Source organism: Cicer arietinum, chromosome 5, assembly GCF_000331145.2.
Source record: "Cicer arietinum cultivar CDC Frontier isolate Library 1 chromosome 5, Cicar.CDCFrontier_v2.0, whole genome shotgun sequence".
NCBI lineage: Eukaryota > Viridiplantae > Streptophyta > Magnoliopsida > Fabales > Fabaceae > Cicer > Cicer arietinum.
The window spans coordinates 20,915,534-20,930,033 of record NC_021164.2 but is presented as its reverse complement, the minus strand read 5'-3'; the positions used below and the strand labels follow the sequence as shown (position 1 = coordinate 20,930,033).

The window sequence follows — 14,500 nt, the reverse complement described above, 5'->3', positions numbered from 1 at the left end:
AAATCGATTTTATAAATCATTTACCATGCTGGTAATCGATTTCCAAATCGATTTAACTGGAAAACATTACTGAAAAATACCAGAATCAACAAAAATCATACTTCAGTAGGATCAATGATCCCTAGTTTCATCCTTATATGCAGAAAACTTTCTCTTGGTAAAGCTTTTGTGAAGATGTCAGCTAGCTGTTCGGCAGTGTTAACATACTCAAGCTTAATGATTCCATTTTGAAAGTGATCTCTTATAAAATGATGTCTTACTTCAATGTGTTTGGTCCTGGAGTGCATTACTGGATTCTTGGTTATACTTATTGCACTTGTGTTATCCCACATGATAGGTACTGTTCCCAAATCAATACCAAAGTCCAATAAATGCTGTTTCATCCACAGAATCTGAGCACAACAGCTCCTAGCTGCAATATATTCAGCTTCAGCAGTAGATAACGCAATGCTTGTTTGCTTCTTACTGAACCAAGACACTAGAGAATTTCCAAGCAGATGACAAGTTCCTGAGGTACTTTTCCTGTCGAGTTTACATCCGGCAAAGTCTGAATCTGAGTAACCAATCAATGTACATGTTGATCCTTTTGGATACCACAATCCAAGACTCTTAGTTCCTACCAAGTATCTGAAAATTCTCTTAACTGCACTGAAGTGAGATTCCTTTGGATTTGATTGATACCTTGCACACATACAAACACTGAACATGATGTCTGGTCGGCTTGCTGTAAGGTAGAGCAGAGATCCTATCATACCACGAAATCTAGTAACATCTACAGGTTTACCTTTCTCATCTCGGTCTAGGTAATTTCCTTGACTCATGGGTGTATCAATGGACTTAAGATTTTCAAAGTTAAATTTCTTTATCAAATCAGAACAGTATTTAGATTGACTAATGAAAATGCCTTGCTTGCTTTGGTTAATTTGAAATCCCAAGAAATATGACAGTTCACCCATCATTGACATTTCAAATTTACCTTTCATCAAATTTTCAAATTCTTTGCACAGTTTATTATTTGTAGATCCAAATATTATGTCATCAACATATACTTGGACAAGCAAGATATCATTTCCAGTAGTTTTTGTGAAAAGGGTCTTGTCAACATTTCCTCTTAAAAAGTTTTGTTGAATAAGGAAATTGCTGAGCTTCTCATACCAAGCTCTTGGAGCTTGTTTTAACCCATAGAGGGCCTTTGAGAGCTTATACACATGATTAGGAAAATCAGGATTTTCAAAACCAGGTGTTTGGCTAACAAAAACTTCCTCTTGAAGGTCACCATTGAGAAAGGCACTTTTCACATCCATTTGATAAAGATTAAAGTCCATTATACAAGCATAAGCCAATAAAATTCTTATGGCTTCTAATCTAGCTACAGGGGCATAGGTTTCATCAAAATCTATTCCCTCCTCTTGACTATAACCCTTGGCTACTAGTCTAGCTTTGTTCCTTGTTATCACACCATTCTCATCCAACTTGTTTCTGAACACCCATCTGGTTCCTATGACATGCTTACCCTCTGGCCTAGGTACTAAACTCCACACCTTGTTTCTCTCAAACTGGTTTAACTCCTCTTGCATAGCAAGTATCCACTCACTATCTAACAGGGCTTCCTTAATGTTCTTAGGTTCAATCTGAGATACAAAGGCTGTAAAGTTACAAAACTGACTAAGGCTTCTCCTAGTTGCAACACCTTTAGAGATATCGCCTATAATGTTGTCTAAAGGGTGGTTTCTGTTGAACTTCCATTCCTTAGGCAACTCACAGGTTTCTATAGGTTCTACAGGGTCTGCACTAGTTGGAGGGTCAGCTATAGGTTGTTCTAGTGGTTCAGATTCTACAACATCATCCAAAATGTCAATAACCTTAGAAGGAGTTTTGTTCAAGTTTTCTGTAAAAGATTCATCAAACTTTACATGAACTGACTCTTCTATGGTCTTTGTTCTTTTGTTGTAGATTCTATAGGCCTTACTAGTTTGGGAATATCCTAAAAAGATACCTTCATCTGCCTTAGGGTCAAACTTTCCTAGGTGTTCTTTGCCATTGTTCAACACAAAGCACTTACAACCAAAGATTCTAAAGTAGGAAAGGTTTGGTTTTCTACCCTTGTAAAGCTCATAGGGTGTTTTCCTAAGCAGGGGCCTAATGAGAACTCTATTTACAACATGAGTGGCTGTACTAATTGCATCTGCCCAAAAGTACTTAGGTAGGTTGGAGTCCTTAAGCATGGTCCTAGCTAACTCTTCTAGGGATCTATTTTTCCTCTCCACTACCCCATTCTGCTGTGGTGTCCTAGGGGCAGAATATATGTGGTTGATTCCATGTAGTTCACAATAATTTTGAAAATGATCATTTTGAAAATGATCATTTTGGAATTCACCTCCATGATCACTTTTTATTGAAACAATTTTCTGGTCATTCTCATTTTGAACTAAAGCAGCAAATTTTTTAAAAATTGAGAATGTATCACTCTTATGAGCCAGAAAATAAGTCCATGTGAACCTTGAGTAATCATCAACCAGCACATATCCATACAGGTTTCCACCTAAACTCTTAACTTGGGCAGGTCCAAAAAGGTCCATGTGAACTAGTTGCAAAACTCTATTTGTTCTAACCAAGTCTATAGAGGGAAATGGAGTCTTAACCAGTTTACTCTTCTCACATGAATCACACAGTCTATCTTTAGAAAACTTCCTATTTGGTAGACCTAAGACTAACTGTTTGCTGACAAGTTTATTCAAATGATTTATATGTATGTGAGCAATTCTTTTATGCCAAAGCCATGTTTCATCTGAATTGGATAACAAGCAGCATATAGCACTTGGTACAGAATTGAAATCCAACATGTAAATGTTGTTAATTCTGTCACCAACTAGCTTTATGTGTTTGTCATCTTTATGCTCAATAATGCAAGATTGTGATGAAAAACTTACTTGAAAACCTTTATCACATAGCTGGCTTATACTCAGCAAGTTGTGTTTTAATCCTTCAACATATAACACATTTTTGATTACTGCAGTTGACTCATTGCCTATGTCACCAATTCCAATAATCTTTCCTCTGTTGTTGTCATCATATTTGACAAAGCCTCCTTCCTTTAATGTCAAGGACAGGAATTTGGATTTGTCACCTGTCATGTTCTTTGAGCATCCGCTATCTAAATACCATGAATGCTTAGTGGATGCCAAGCACACCTCATTTTCTGATTCCGAGTCGGTATTTGCCATGAGACACAAATTCACTTCTTCTTCATCCGAAGAGGCAGAGGATTCTTCGTTGTCGTTCCATGCAATATAAGCTTTTGTGGTTTTGGTGACTGGTTCCTTGCCTTTTGGTTTTGTAGCTCTATTTTTGTTCTGCAATTTGTAGCATTCTGACTTTATGTGACCAGTTTTACCACATTCATAGCATGTGATTGTCTTGTTGTCACTAGTCTTAGAGCTTGATGGCTTTCTGAATTTGTTATCATTCTTCTTCAGAAATTTCTTAAATTTCTTGACAAGCAAACCAATTTCAGGCTCTCCATCAGTCTCACTGCTCGATTCATCTGAGCAACTTTCTTGTTCAGTTTTCGATTGATGCGCATGGACTTTCAAGGATAATCCTTTCTTTTTCCTGCTTTCCAGTTCTGATTCATCCAGCCGATGCAGTTCCATTTCGTGCTCCCTGAGTTTTCCAAAAGCGTTGTTGTAGTCATTTTTGCTAGATCTTTAGATTCAACAATAGCAGTTATTTTGGGCTGCCATTCTCTGGTTAGACACCTCATAATCTTTCCGATCTGCTGTTCATTCTCCACCTGTTTTCCCAGTGCATGATGGTTGTTTATCACGTGTGTAAATCTCGTCTGTAGATCACTTATAGATTCATCTTTCTTCATGCTGAACAATTCGTATTCGTGCATAAGTGTATTTACGCGAGCTCTTTTCACATCTGTGGTTCCTTCATGTGTTTCTTGAAGAATGTCCCACATTTCCTTTGCTGATTTGCAGTTTGATACCCTAAAGAATTCTTCTGCACACAAAGCAGATGTTATAATGTTCTTAGCTTTAGCATTATAACCTACCTTCTTTTTATCGTCCTCAGACCATTCGGCTCTGGGCTTGGGAATCATCGAGTCATTTGTTCCAGCGATCTTGGGAATATATGGGCCATTTTCAACAGCGTCAAGGATGTCTATGCCACTGGCTTCCAGGAATATCAGCATCATGTGCTTCCAGTACATATAAGCTGTTCCATTGAATGCTGGAGGTCTTGCTAGTGATGCGCCTTCTCCCAGAAAATCAGTTGAGGCCATATTCCTTTTATGAGTTTTACCTCTCGAAAAGTCAAGCTCTGAGGCCAATTGCTGATTATTATGACCTCGAAATAATCAGAATATATCAATCTTTAATCAAATTAAAGCAATATTACACACACAACGGAATTATAATGCGGCATACACGATTAGCAATTAAAAGTAAAAAGATAAAGGATAGAATGCACCAAGATTTATCCTGGTTCAGTTGTCAACGAGACAACCTACATCCAGTCCTGACAATCCAACTGGATTTCAGCTTTTTCTCCAATAGAAAGAATTGTGAATTGTTTACAGATTGTCCAGTTTCCTCGAAACCTATCTATCTCTCACAATCTCTTTCCTATTGCTCACCCCTTGATCCTTGTAGTCAATCAGCAGACTCACACAAAATCAAAGTACGGCTCCTTCTTGATGAGGCCTCTCACCCAAGAAGATCGCCACCAGTTTCTAGCTGGATTCCTAGTAGTCGTTTTCTTTACAAAGTATTTATTTCAAACAGAATAAAAGAAGTACAAAAAGAAGTCTTCAATCTTGAACAATGTGTCTTCTCTCGAATCTGGTTATTCAATGATGGATCTATGAGAACATTGTCTTTTCTCTCAAGAATACTTTTTCAGCTCTCTCAATGATTATGGATAATCTTTTTGGCTTTGATCTGAAAAAGAAATATTAGAATGTTAACAATGTGTTGTATTGTGTTAATGAGAGTTTATGAGAGTTAATGAGAGAATGATTGAAAACAGTTTATATAGTTTCTGAAAAACAACTAATAAATCGATTTGCCAATCGATTCATTAAAGTTATAAAACAGGTCTAATCGATTTACCAATCGATTATCGCGGGTCTTGTTTTTCTTGAATCTTGAAACTACATAAGCCAATCGATTTGCCAATCGATTCTTTTAAAAACTCTTTTCAGTAAATTATGTTCAAACTTATATGCATCGATTTCATAATCGATTGTAGGTGTTTTGTTCAAAGTAAAAATCACATCAATCGATTACTTAATCGATTTATTAAGTCTCATAATCGATTTACAAATACTCAGAATCGATTTGGCCACAAGCTCAAAGTTCACTATGATTTCAAAAAGGTTCTTTCAATCGATTTGCCAATCGATTGTGTTCAAGACAGTGACTTAGCTATTTTGATGTTAATCGAAGTGCCAATCGATTTGGTAGTATTTGCCTGAAAAGTTCTTACCTGATGTTTAGTTCAATCAATTTCCCAATCAATTGCAACCAAACTTAACATGATTGAAATTATCACAATAGATTGTCCAATCGATTGTGTTTGTCACAGGTCAAGTTATTTTTCAAATATTATCTAAGCAACCGATTTGCCAATCGATTACCCTAGAAATTGGATTCTCACTGTGACTTGATGATTTCCCATTCGATTGGTTTCAATCAGTTTTACTTTGTGATGTGTACAATCGATTTGCCAATCGATTAGCCTGTAAAACAGGTTGCGACTGACTTGTGCAATTTTCATTTCTAATTGTGCCAGTCGATTGCCCAATCGATTATACAATCACAAACATTTATGTTTCCTTACACCCTTGTTATGAAATCGATTGCCCAATCGATTTACTCAGTCAATAGTCAACTTTTGTTGATTTCTTGTGTTCCAAGCAATTTGTCTCAAGTGTGTAGGATTGGATTGTTGTTCCTGAAATCTTGCTCAATTAAAATGTTAGCTTTATCATATGATGTATGAACATTGTATGTTTGTTAATTATGTCAAAATTTAGGATTCAAAGGACTAAAGTCCAACAGATAATATAGCGGTGGTCGAGCCGACGCTACAGTCAACAATAAAAAGTCAATGTTGTTTCTTTGTATAATTCATTACTTTCTAGCTAGCTACGGCTCGGGCGTTTTCACTATAAATTATAGTGATAGTTTTTTGTCCATTGGGCAAACCACGTAGCCTTTATCTATGGCGTACGAACGGTTGGTACAACTTTCACTGACAACGTTTACATCTATATACCCCCAATACTACTATACAGATTTATTCTTGTATTTTATAAAATTAATTTGATTAAAAAACTAAATACACAAAAAAATAAACTTATTTAAGAATAAAAATAATATAAAATGTTTCATTAAATTTAAAATTAATATAAAGTCTTAAAAAAAATCAAATTATCAATAACTAACTCTAGTTACCTAAGAGAACCATAGTAAAAATTACCTAAGAATGTCATGCTATCATATACCATATTAATAATTACAAATACTGTAATACTAGCATACAACAATCTCAAATAAATTAGAAAAAAATCAAACTTTGTCTATTTAATTTTTATATTTCAATCTTCAAGAACAAACTATCTTCTAATTTTCATCTGCAAGAGTTAAAAAGAACAAATGAATAAATGTATGATTCAACATTAAAAAAAAATCACTCCTAAAAAATGAAGGATTTATTGACAACTTTAGTGAGAATTAATTAGAAAAATATTTGGTGTACACTCAAACACTTCCTAGACATCTTGAGAGAAACATAAATAAAGGAAGTAATTTGATAGATGTGATATATTGGTAATATAATAAGAAGAGAAAGATAGAGAGAAAATGAGTTGTTGAATAAATGTATGAAATCAAGGGTGTTTGAGTACAAAAGTTGAATTAACTATAAGTAGTAAAAAATATTTACATTACAATTTACATTATAAGCAAAAAGATGATTAAAAAGGAAGATCATTCTGCTAAACCAGGGTTAAAAAAACTGCAAAAAGGAGAAAATTCTCCAGGCTGCTTTCAAAACGGAGAAAGTTCCATAACAAAAGCTGAACCTTCTCTAGAAAATCTGGGAAAAAGAGAACGATTTGGAACCACTTCAAAATCAAATCTAAAATATTTTAAAACCCAGATTATCAAATCAAATCCAAAATCAACAATTAAATGTTCAGTTTGTTTCAAAACCGGTCATGAAAAAACGTTGTGCTATCTTAAGAAAAGAGAAAACTTCAAAACTAACTCTCAAACACCCAAAAAAAGTGGGTACCTAAGGCTGAGACAACATCTTATGCAGGTTGGATTTCCAAACATAAAGAGAAAGCCTTGGTTCTTTGACAGTGGTTGTTCAAGCCACATGATAGGGGATAAAAACTGTTTTATGACATTCATCAAGAATGATGGAGGGTCAGTTACTTTTGGAAACAACAACCAAGTTCAGATTAAAGGTAAAGGAACTATTGGTAAGACAAAATCTGCTCAAACAAATGATGTTCAATATGTTGAAGGTTTAAAACACAATCTCTTAAGCATAAGTCAGCTATGTGACAATGGATGTGAAGTTATTTTCAAACCAAAGGCATATGAAATCAGAAACACTGAAACTGGAGAAACTTTATTTTCTGGAAATAGAAAGAAAAACTTATACGTTTTATATCTTGAAGAACTACCTGATGAATCATGTTTTATGTCAATCAATAAAGATAAATGGATATGGCATAAAAGAGCTGGACTTATCAGCATGAAAACAATTTCAAAAATCTCAAAGTTAGATCTTGTTAGAGGAAAGCAAGTCAAGAGTAGTTTCCATTCAAAAGATTTTATAACCACAAATAGAACACTTGAACTACTTCACATAGATCTTTTTGGACCAATCAAAACAACAAGTCTACGAGGAATGAAATATGGTTTTGTTATTGTTGATGATTTCTCAAGATTTACTTGGGTATTATTTTAAAAACAAAAAGACGATGCTTTTGATGCATTTAAAATATTTTGCAAGAAAGTACAAAATGAAAAAGAATCCAGCATCATTTCTGTAAGAAGTGATCATGGAGGAGAATTCATAAATGCTTCTTTTAAAACCTTTTTTGGATGAACTTGGTATTTCTCATAATCTATCATGTGCAAGAACTCCACAACAAAATGGAGTTGTTGAACGGAAAAACAGAACATTACAAGAAATGGCAAGAACAATCTTGGAAGAGTCTAATGTTGAAAGATATTTTTGGGTTGAAGCCGTAAACACGTCGTGTTATATCCTAAACTGTGTATCCATAAGAAAAATCATTAACAAAACCTCATACAAAATTTGGAAAAATAGAAAACCAAACCTTTCTCACTTTCATATTTTTAGTTGTTATTGTTATATTTTGAACAACAAAGATATCATTGGAAAATTTGATGCAAAATCCGATAAAGAAATTTTTATTGGTTACTCAACTGATTCTAAAGGATTAGAGTATTTAATCTAAGAACTAATGTTGTAGAAATCAATATGCACATATTATTTGATGAGTTTGATGACTTGGATATAAGTAAAAAGGACGAGGAAGAAGAAACCCAAACTATTTCACAACAGCAAGACAGTTTGCAGAAAACAGAGATTGATAAACAATCTTCGTTTCATTCTCCACTTAAAAGCTGGAGAACGATTGAAGATCATCTTCAAACACAAATCATTGGAGACACAACTGATGAAATTAGAACAAGAAAGTCATTCAAGAATGATGAAAACAACATGGCAATGATATCCCAGATTGAACCAAAATCAATTAAGGAAGCCATAATTGATCAATCTTGGATAGATGCCATGAAGGAAAAACTGTTGCAGTTCGAGAAAAATGAAGTCTGACACTGGTACCTGATCCACTAGATCAAACAATCATTGGTACACGATGGATTTTAAGAAATAAACTAGATGAAGAAGGTAAGGTTATCAGGAACAAAGCAAGACTAGTCGCTGAAGGATACAATCATATTTCACCTCATCATATTTCATCCACGTATACAAATATTTCCCACATCAGCCAAATATTAGACCCATATGATGTCTTTACTTTCTGTGAAGTTTAAATGGGCCAAAATAAAATATTATATTGGAAGTTAAATGAACTAACACAAATTTACTCAACCATATAAAGCAACCAAAAATAAATCAAACATAACCATTCAAAACAAATTACTTTTCAAAGCTAGATTTTCAACCTTAAGTTCAACATTATTAGTTTTCAAATTTGCATTCTTTGTTTTATGTTCAGTAATATCTATTTTTAGAGTTGCATTATTTGTGTTAAGTACAATAATATTAGTTTTCTGAGTTGCATTTTCTATTTTAAGTTCAGTAATATCAGTTTTCAGAGTTACATTTACTATTTTAAATTCAACACTTTGATTCTTTAAAACATTAACTTTTTCAGTTAGATTTGTATTTTCTATCCTAAGTGTTTTCAGTTTTAAAGACAATTTGTGATTTATTTTTAAAAAATCATTAATAGAAGTAACTAAATCAAATCGAGTAAATTTAGAAAATACCAACTTTGTAGTTTTTTTAACCATGGTTTAGCAGAACGATCTTCCTTTTTAATCATCTTTTTGCTTATAATGTAAATTGTAATGTAAATATTATTTACTACTTATAATTAATTCAACTCTTGCACTCAATCGTTCTCCAGCTTTTAAGTGGAGAATGAAACGGAGATTGTTTATCAATCTCTGTTTTCTGCAGACCGTCTTGCTGCTGTGAAATAGTTTGAGTTTCTTTTTCCTCATCCTTTTTACTTATATCCAAATCATCAAACTCATCAAATAATATGTGCATACTGATTTCTACAACATTAGTTCTTAGATTAAATAATCTATATCCTTTAGAATCAGTTGAGTAACCAAGAAAAATTTCTTTATCGGATTTTGCATCAAATTTTCCAATGATATCTTTGTTGTTCAAAATATAACAATAACAACCATAATTATGAAAGTAAGAAATGTATGGTTTTCTATTTTTCCAGATTTCGTATGGGGTTTTGTTGATGATTTTTCTTATGGATACACGGTTTAGGATATAACACGACGTGTTTATGGCTTCAACCCAAAAATACCTTTCAACATTAGACTCTTCCAAGATTATTCTTGCCATTTCTTGTAATGTTCTATTTTTCCGTTCAACAACTCCATCTTGTTGTGGAGTTCTTGCACATGATGGATTATGAGAAATACCAAGTTCATCAAAAAAGGTTTTAAAAGAAGCATTTATGAATTCTCCTCCATGACCACTTCTTACAGAAATGATGTTGGATTGTTTTTCATTTTGTACTTTCTTGCAAAATATTTTAAATGCATCAAAAGCATCGTATTTTTGTTTTAAAAATAATACCCAAGTAAATCTTGAGAAATCATCAACAATAACAAAACCATATTTCATTCCTCCTAGACTTGTTGTTTTGATTGGTCCAAAAAGATCTATGTGAAGTAGTTCAAGAGTTCTGTTTGTGATTACAAAATCTTTTGAATGGAAACAACTCTTGACTTGCTTTCCTCTAACAAGATCTAACTTTGAGATTTTTGAAATTGTTTTCATGCTGATATGTCTAGCTCTTTTATGCCATATCCATTTATCTTTATTGATTGACATAAAACAGGATTCATTATGTAGTTCTTCAAGATATAAAACGTATAAGTTTTTCTTTTTATTTCCAGAAAACAAAGTTTCTCCAGTTTCAGTTTTTATGATTTCACATACCTTTGGTTTTAAAATAACTTCACATCCATTGTCAAATAGCTGACTTATGCTTAAGATATTATATTTAAACCTTCAACATATTGAACATCAGTTATCTGAGCATATTTTGTCTTACTAATAGTTCCTGTACCTTTAATCTGAGCTTGGTTGTTGTTTCCAAAAGTAACTGACCCTCCATCCTTCTTGATGAATGTCATAAAATAGTTTTTATCTCCTGTCCTGTGCCTTGAACAGCCACTGCCCAAGAACCAAGGCTTTCTCTTTATATTTGGAAATCCAACCTGCATAAGTTGTTGTCTCAGCCTTAGGTACCCACTTTGTTTTGGGTCTTTGAGAGTTAGTTTTGAAGTTTTCTCTTTTCTTAAGATATCACAACGTTTTTTCATGACCGGTTTTGAAACAAACTAAACATTTAATTGTTGATTTTGGATTTGATTTGATAATCTAGGTTTTAAAAGATTTTAGATTTGATTTTGAATTGGTTCCAGATCGTTCTCTTTTTCCCAGATTTTCTGGGGAAGGTCCAGCTTTCGTTCTGGAACTTTCTCCGTTTTGAAAGCAGCCTGGAGAATGTTCTCCTTTTTACAGTTTTTTTAACCCTGGTTTAGCAGAACGATCTTCCTTTTTAATCATCTTTTTGCTTTCAATCTTTTCATCTTTTTTTCTAAAATAGCAAGCAAATTCCAGATGTCCAAGTTTTTTACAATATGAGCATCTAGTTTTACATCTTTCTTCCTTTCTTTCTGGGACAAAAAAATTATCATACATTTTTGTTTTTTGAGTTTGATTGAAACCAAGACCAGCTTTATCAAAGATTCCTATTTGAGATCCCATGATTTTCTGGAAATTTTCAGTGGCTTTAATGAAATTAAATCAGTTTTAAGAAGTTCATTTTCATATTTAAGGAGAATGTTCTTCGTTTTTAATGCAGATTGTTCTTGACCTTCTTGTTTTTTAAAATTTTGTTTCTGTTTTTCTTTTAATTCTTGAATGATATTTGTGAGAACATTATTCCTATCTTGACTCTTTTCTTTTTCTTCTTTTTCTTTATTAAAATTTTCTTTCAAGAAACTACATTTTTGAATAAGAAGATTTGAATCATTTAACAAGTTATCAAATTATTTTCCCATTTGTTCACATAAATAACAAGATTCAAGATTTATTACCTCATCTTCTTCTGTTTTTGCCATCAAGCATATGTTGGCTTCCTCACCTTCTTCAGTTTATGATTCTTTTGAATCATCCCATGTTGCCATAATTGATTTTCTTTTTGAAGGGAAATCGCTTTTGTGGATTTTTGTTTAAGGGACACTCTGCTTTGTAATGTCCTAATTTATTACACCCAAAGCATGTGACTTGGCTTTTGTCAACTTCTGTTTTGGGATTTTTGTTTTGAAATCCCTTTTTGATTTGACCTCTTCTTCTCATCATTCTATGTATTCTTCTAGTGAGAACAACAATTTCATCAATATCTTCTTGTTTAGTTTCTTCTATTTCTTCCTCTATTTGTACTGTGACTTTTCTTGAGATGCCTTTAGTGCTATTGTCTTTCCCTTCTTGATTGGTTTGTCTTCTTGTAGCAGTACTTCATGTGCTCTTAGAGTTCCAATTAGTTCTTCTAGGGGAAGTAATTCAAGATTTTTGGCTTGTCTTATAGTTGTTACCATTGGTCTCCATATGATTGGAAGACATCTCATGATTTTTCTTACTCTTTCTTGAACTGTGTAAGCTTTGCCAAGAGAACGCATTTCATTTACTATTGTTGTGAACCTTGAGTACATTTCATCAATGGTTTCTCTTTCTTGCATTTCAAACAGTTCGAATTTCCTTATGCCAATGTCTATTCTTGTTTCTTTGACATGACTTCTTCCTTCATGATGAGTTTGCAGTGTATCCCATACTTCTTTTGTAGTTGTGCATTCATCTACTCTTTCACTCTGTTCCCTGCTTAAGGTACATGATAAGAATAATTGAGCTTTAGAGTTTATGAGTACCTTATTTTTATCATCAACTGTCCAGTCTGTTTCCATCTTCGCAACACAGGTTGAGTCATCTTGATCAACTCTTGGTATGAAATATTTATCTGTAATGATGTGCCACATCCATGTATCTTGAGATTTCAGAAACAACTGCATCGTATTCTTCCAGAAATAATAATTAGATCCATCAAAGAATGGTGGTCTGTTTGAAGATCCTCCTTCAATAATGTATTTGGCTTTCGACATTTTTTCTTCTAGATCTTTTCTTTAGCACTTGTTAGGTGTTTTTAATCTTTCTAGAGACCATGCTCTGATGCCAATTGAAGTAGCAATGTCAATTTACAAGGAAATGGGGTTTGAATTGTAAATGTACCCATTTAAAAATTCCTGAAAAAGCCTTCAGATTTAACTCAAGAATGATCTTGGTTAAGAAAACAGAAAACAGAGAACGTTCTTGGTTTTTACCAGAAAACAGAGAACGTTCTTGGTTAGCTTAAAAACAGAAATTCAGTTTATGTTTTATCTCAATTAATCAATTAAGCTTAATAAATAAAGAGATAAGAGAAGGAATACCACACAAGAATATATCCTGGTTCACCCAACTCGAGCTACGTCTAGTCCTCACAACTCTAAGTGTTTAAAACAAAGAACCTTCTTGGTTTTACAGCACCTAACTTAGATCAACCTTGATCTTTTACAAGCTCTATTACTTTCCACCCATAAAGTAAATTAATCACTTATCGATCTTGATAGGATTCGTTACAATCTATTCAAACTATAATTAAACTCTTATAGTTTGAGTTTTTACAATAGTGATGAGATTGTTTTGATAGAATCTGAGATGCCTCAACTCTTGTTTGAGATTTGATGCCTTACAAATAATACAATAGTAATAACACAGTATGATATAAGAGTTCAGAACTGATTCTTCTTTGTGAAAATGAGAATTTCAAGTATGTGATTGTGAATGATTTTTGAGACTTTGATGGCACTTGAAGTTCTGCCTTTTTTCTTGGATATTTGCCTTTCTTTTATAGGCGTTTGGGGCATTTAATAATGGTCAAAAGAGCTGTTGGTAGTACTTTGTCACTTTTGACCAAAACTAATATATGAGATTAAAAATATTCTAGCCTTTGATCATTTTGAATCTGTTTTGACTGATGTTGTTACAGTTCGTTTTAATCTGTTTTCCTTCGAGTATAAAAAGCTTTGAAGCTTCTCATTCAATCATTGATAATACTACTTCGATCTGGAGCCTTGAATCTGTCCATGATAGCTTGATAAATGATTATAATCCTCTGTAGAAGTAATGAGATCAAAATTGAAACTCTACAAAAACGAAGATTGATTGATCAATCTGGAGATTCGGTTTGATTATTCTGGATGTCTTCCTGATGTCTTTTGTATAAATCAAGATTGATTGACCTTTCTTGACAATTTGGTTGAAGGTGTTCAAAACTGTTTCAACTAGCTTGATTCGAGACCTTTTATCTTAATGATTCGAAAACCTTCTTTGACTGAGATAAGACTTATTTGTTCCTTGCCATGTACTGATGATTTTAGTATAAAATTCAGAGGCAAAAGCTTCGTTGAAATAGTGGAGATTGATTGGTCAAGATGTTGTGACGATCAGTCTTGAATCTAGAGATCATTCTCCATTTTGTTCAGAAAGTTCTTGTTTCTTTGTCTGTTCAGTTTTTAACTGTTTTCTTTGCTTTCCTTGATTCCTATCTTTGAATTAATTC

The 14,500-nt window shown here is 33.2% G+C and overlaps 1 protein-coding gene across 1 annotated transcript in view; it reads right to left on the bottom strand.

The window, feature by feature from the left end:
- LOC140920380 (uncharacterized) overlaps positions 1-13,001 on the bottom strand; it is a 15,067-nt gene extending 2,066 nt beyond the window's left edge. The window contains exons 1-2 of the mRNA XM_073368648.1: positions 12,441-13,001; positions 10,847-10,958 (exon numbers count right to left, since the gene is read on the bottom strand). Of these exons, the coding sequence (XP_073224749.1) occupies positions 10,847-10,958; positions 12,441-13,001 (673 nt within the window). The remainder of the gene's footprint in view (positions 1-10,846; positions 10,959-12,440) is intronic.
- Positions 13,002-14,500: the final 1,499 nt, after the last annotated feature.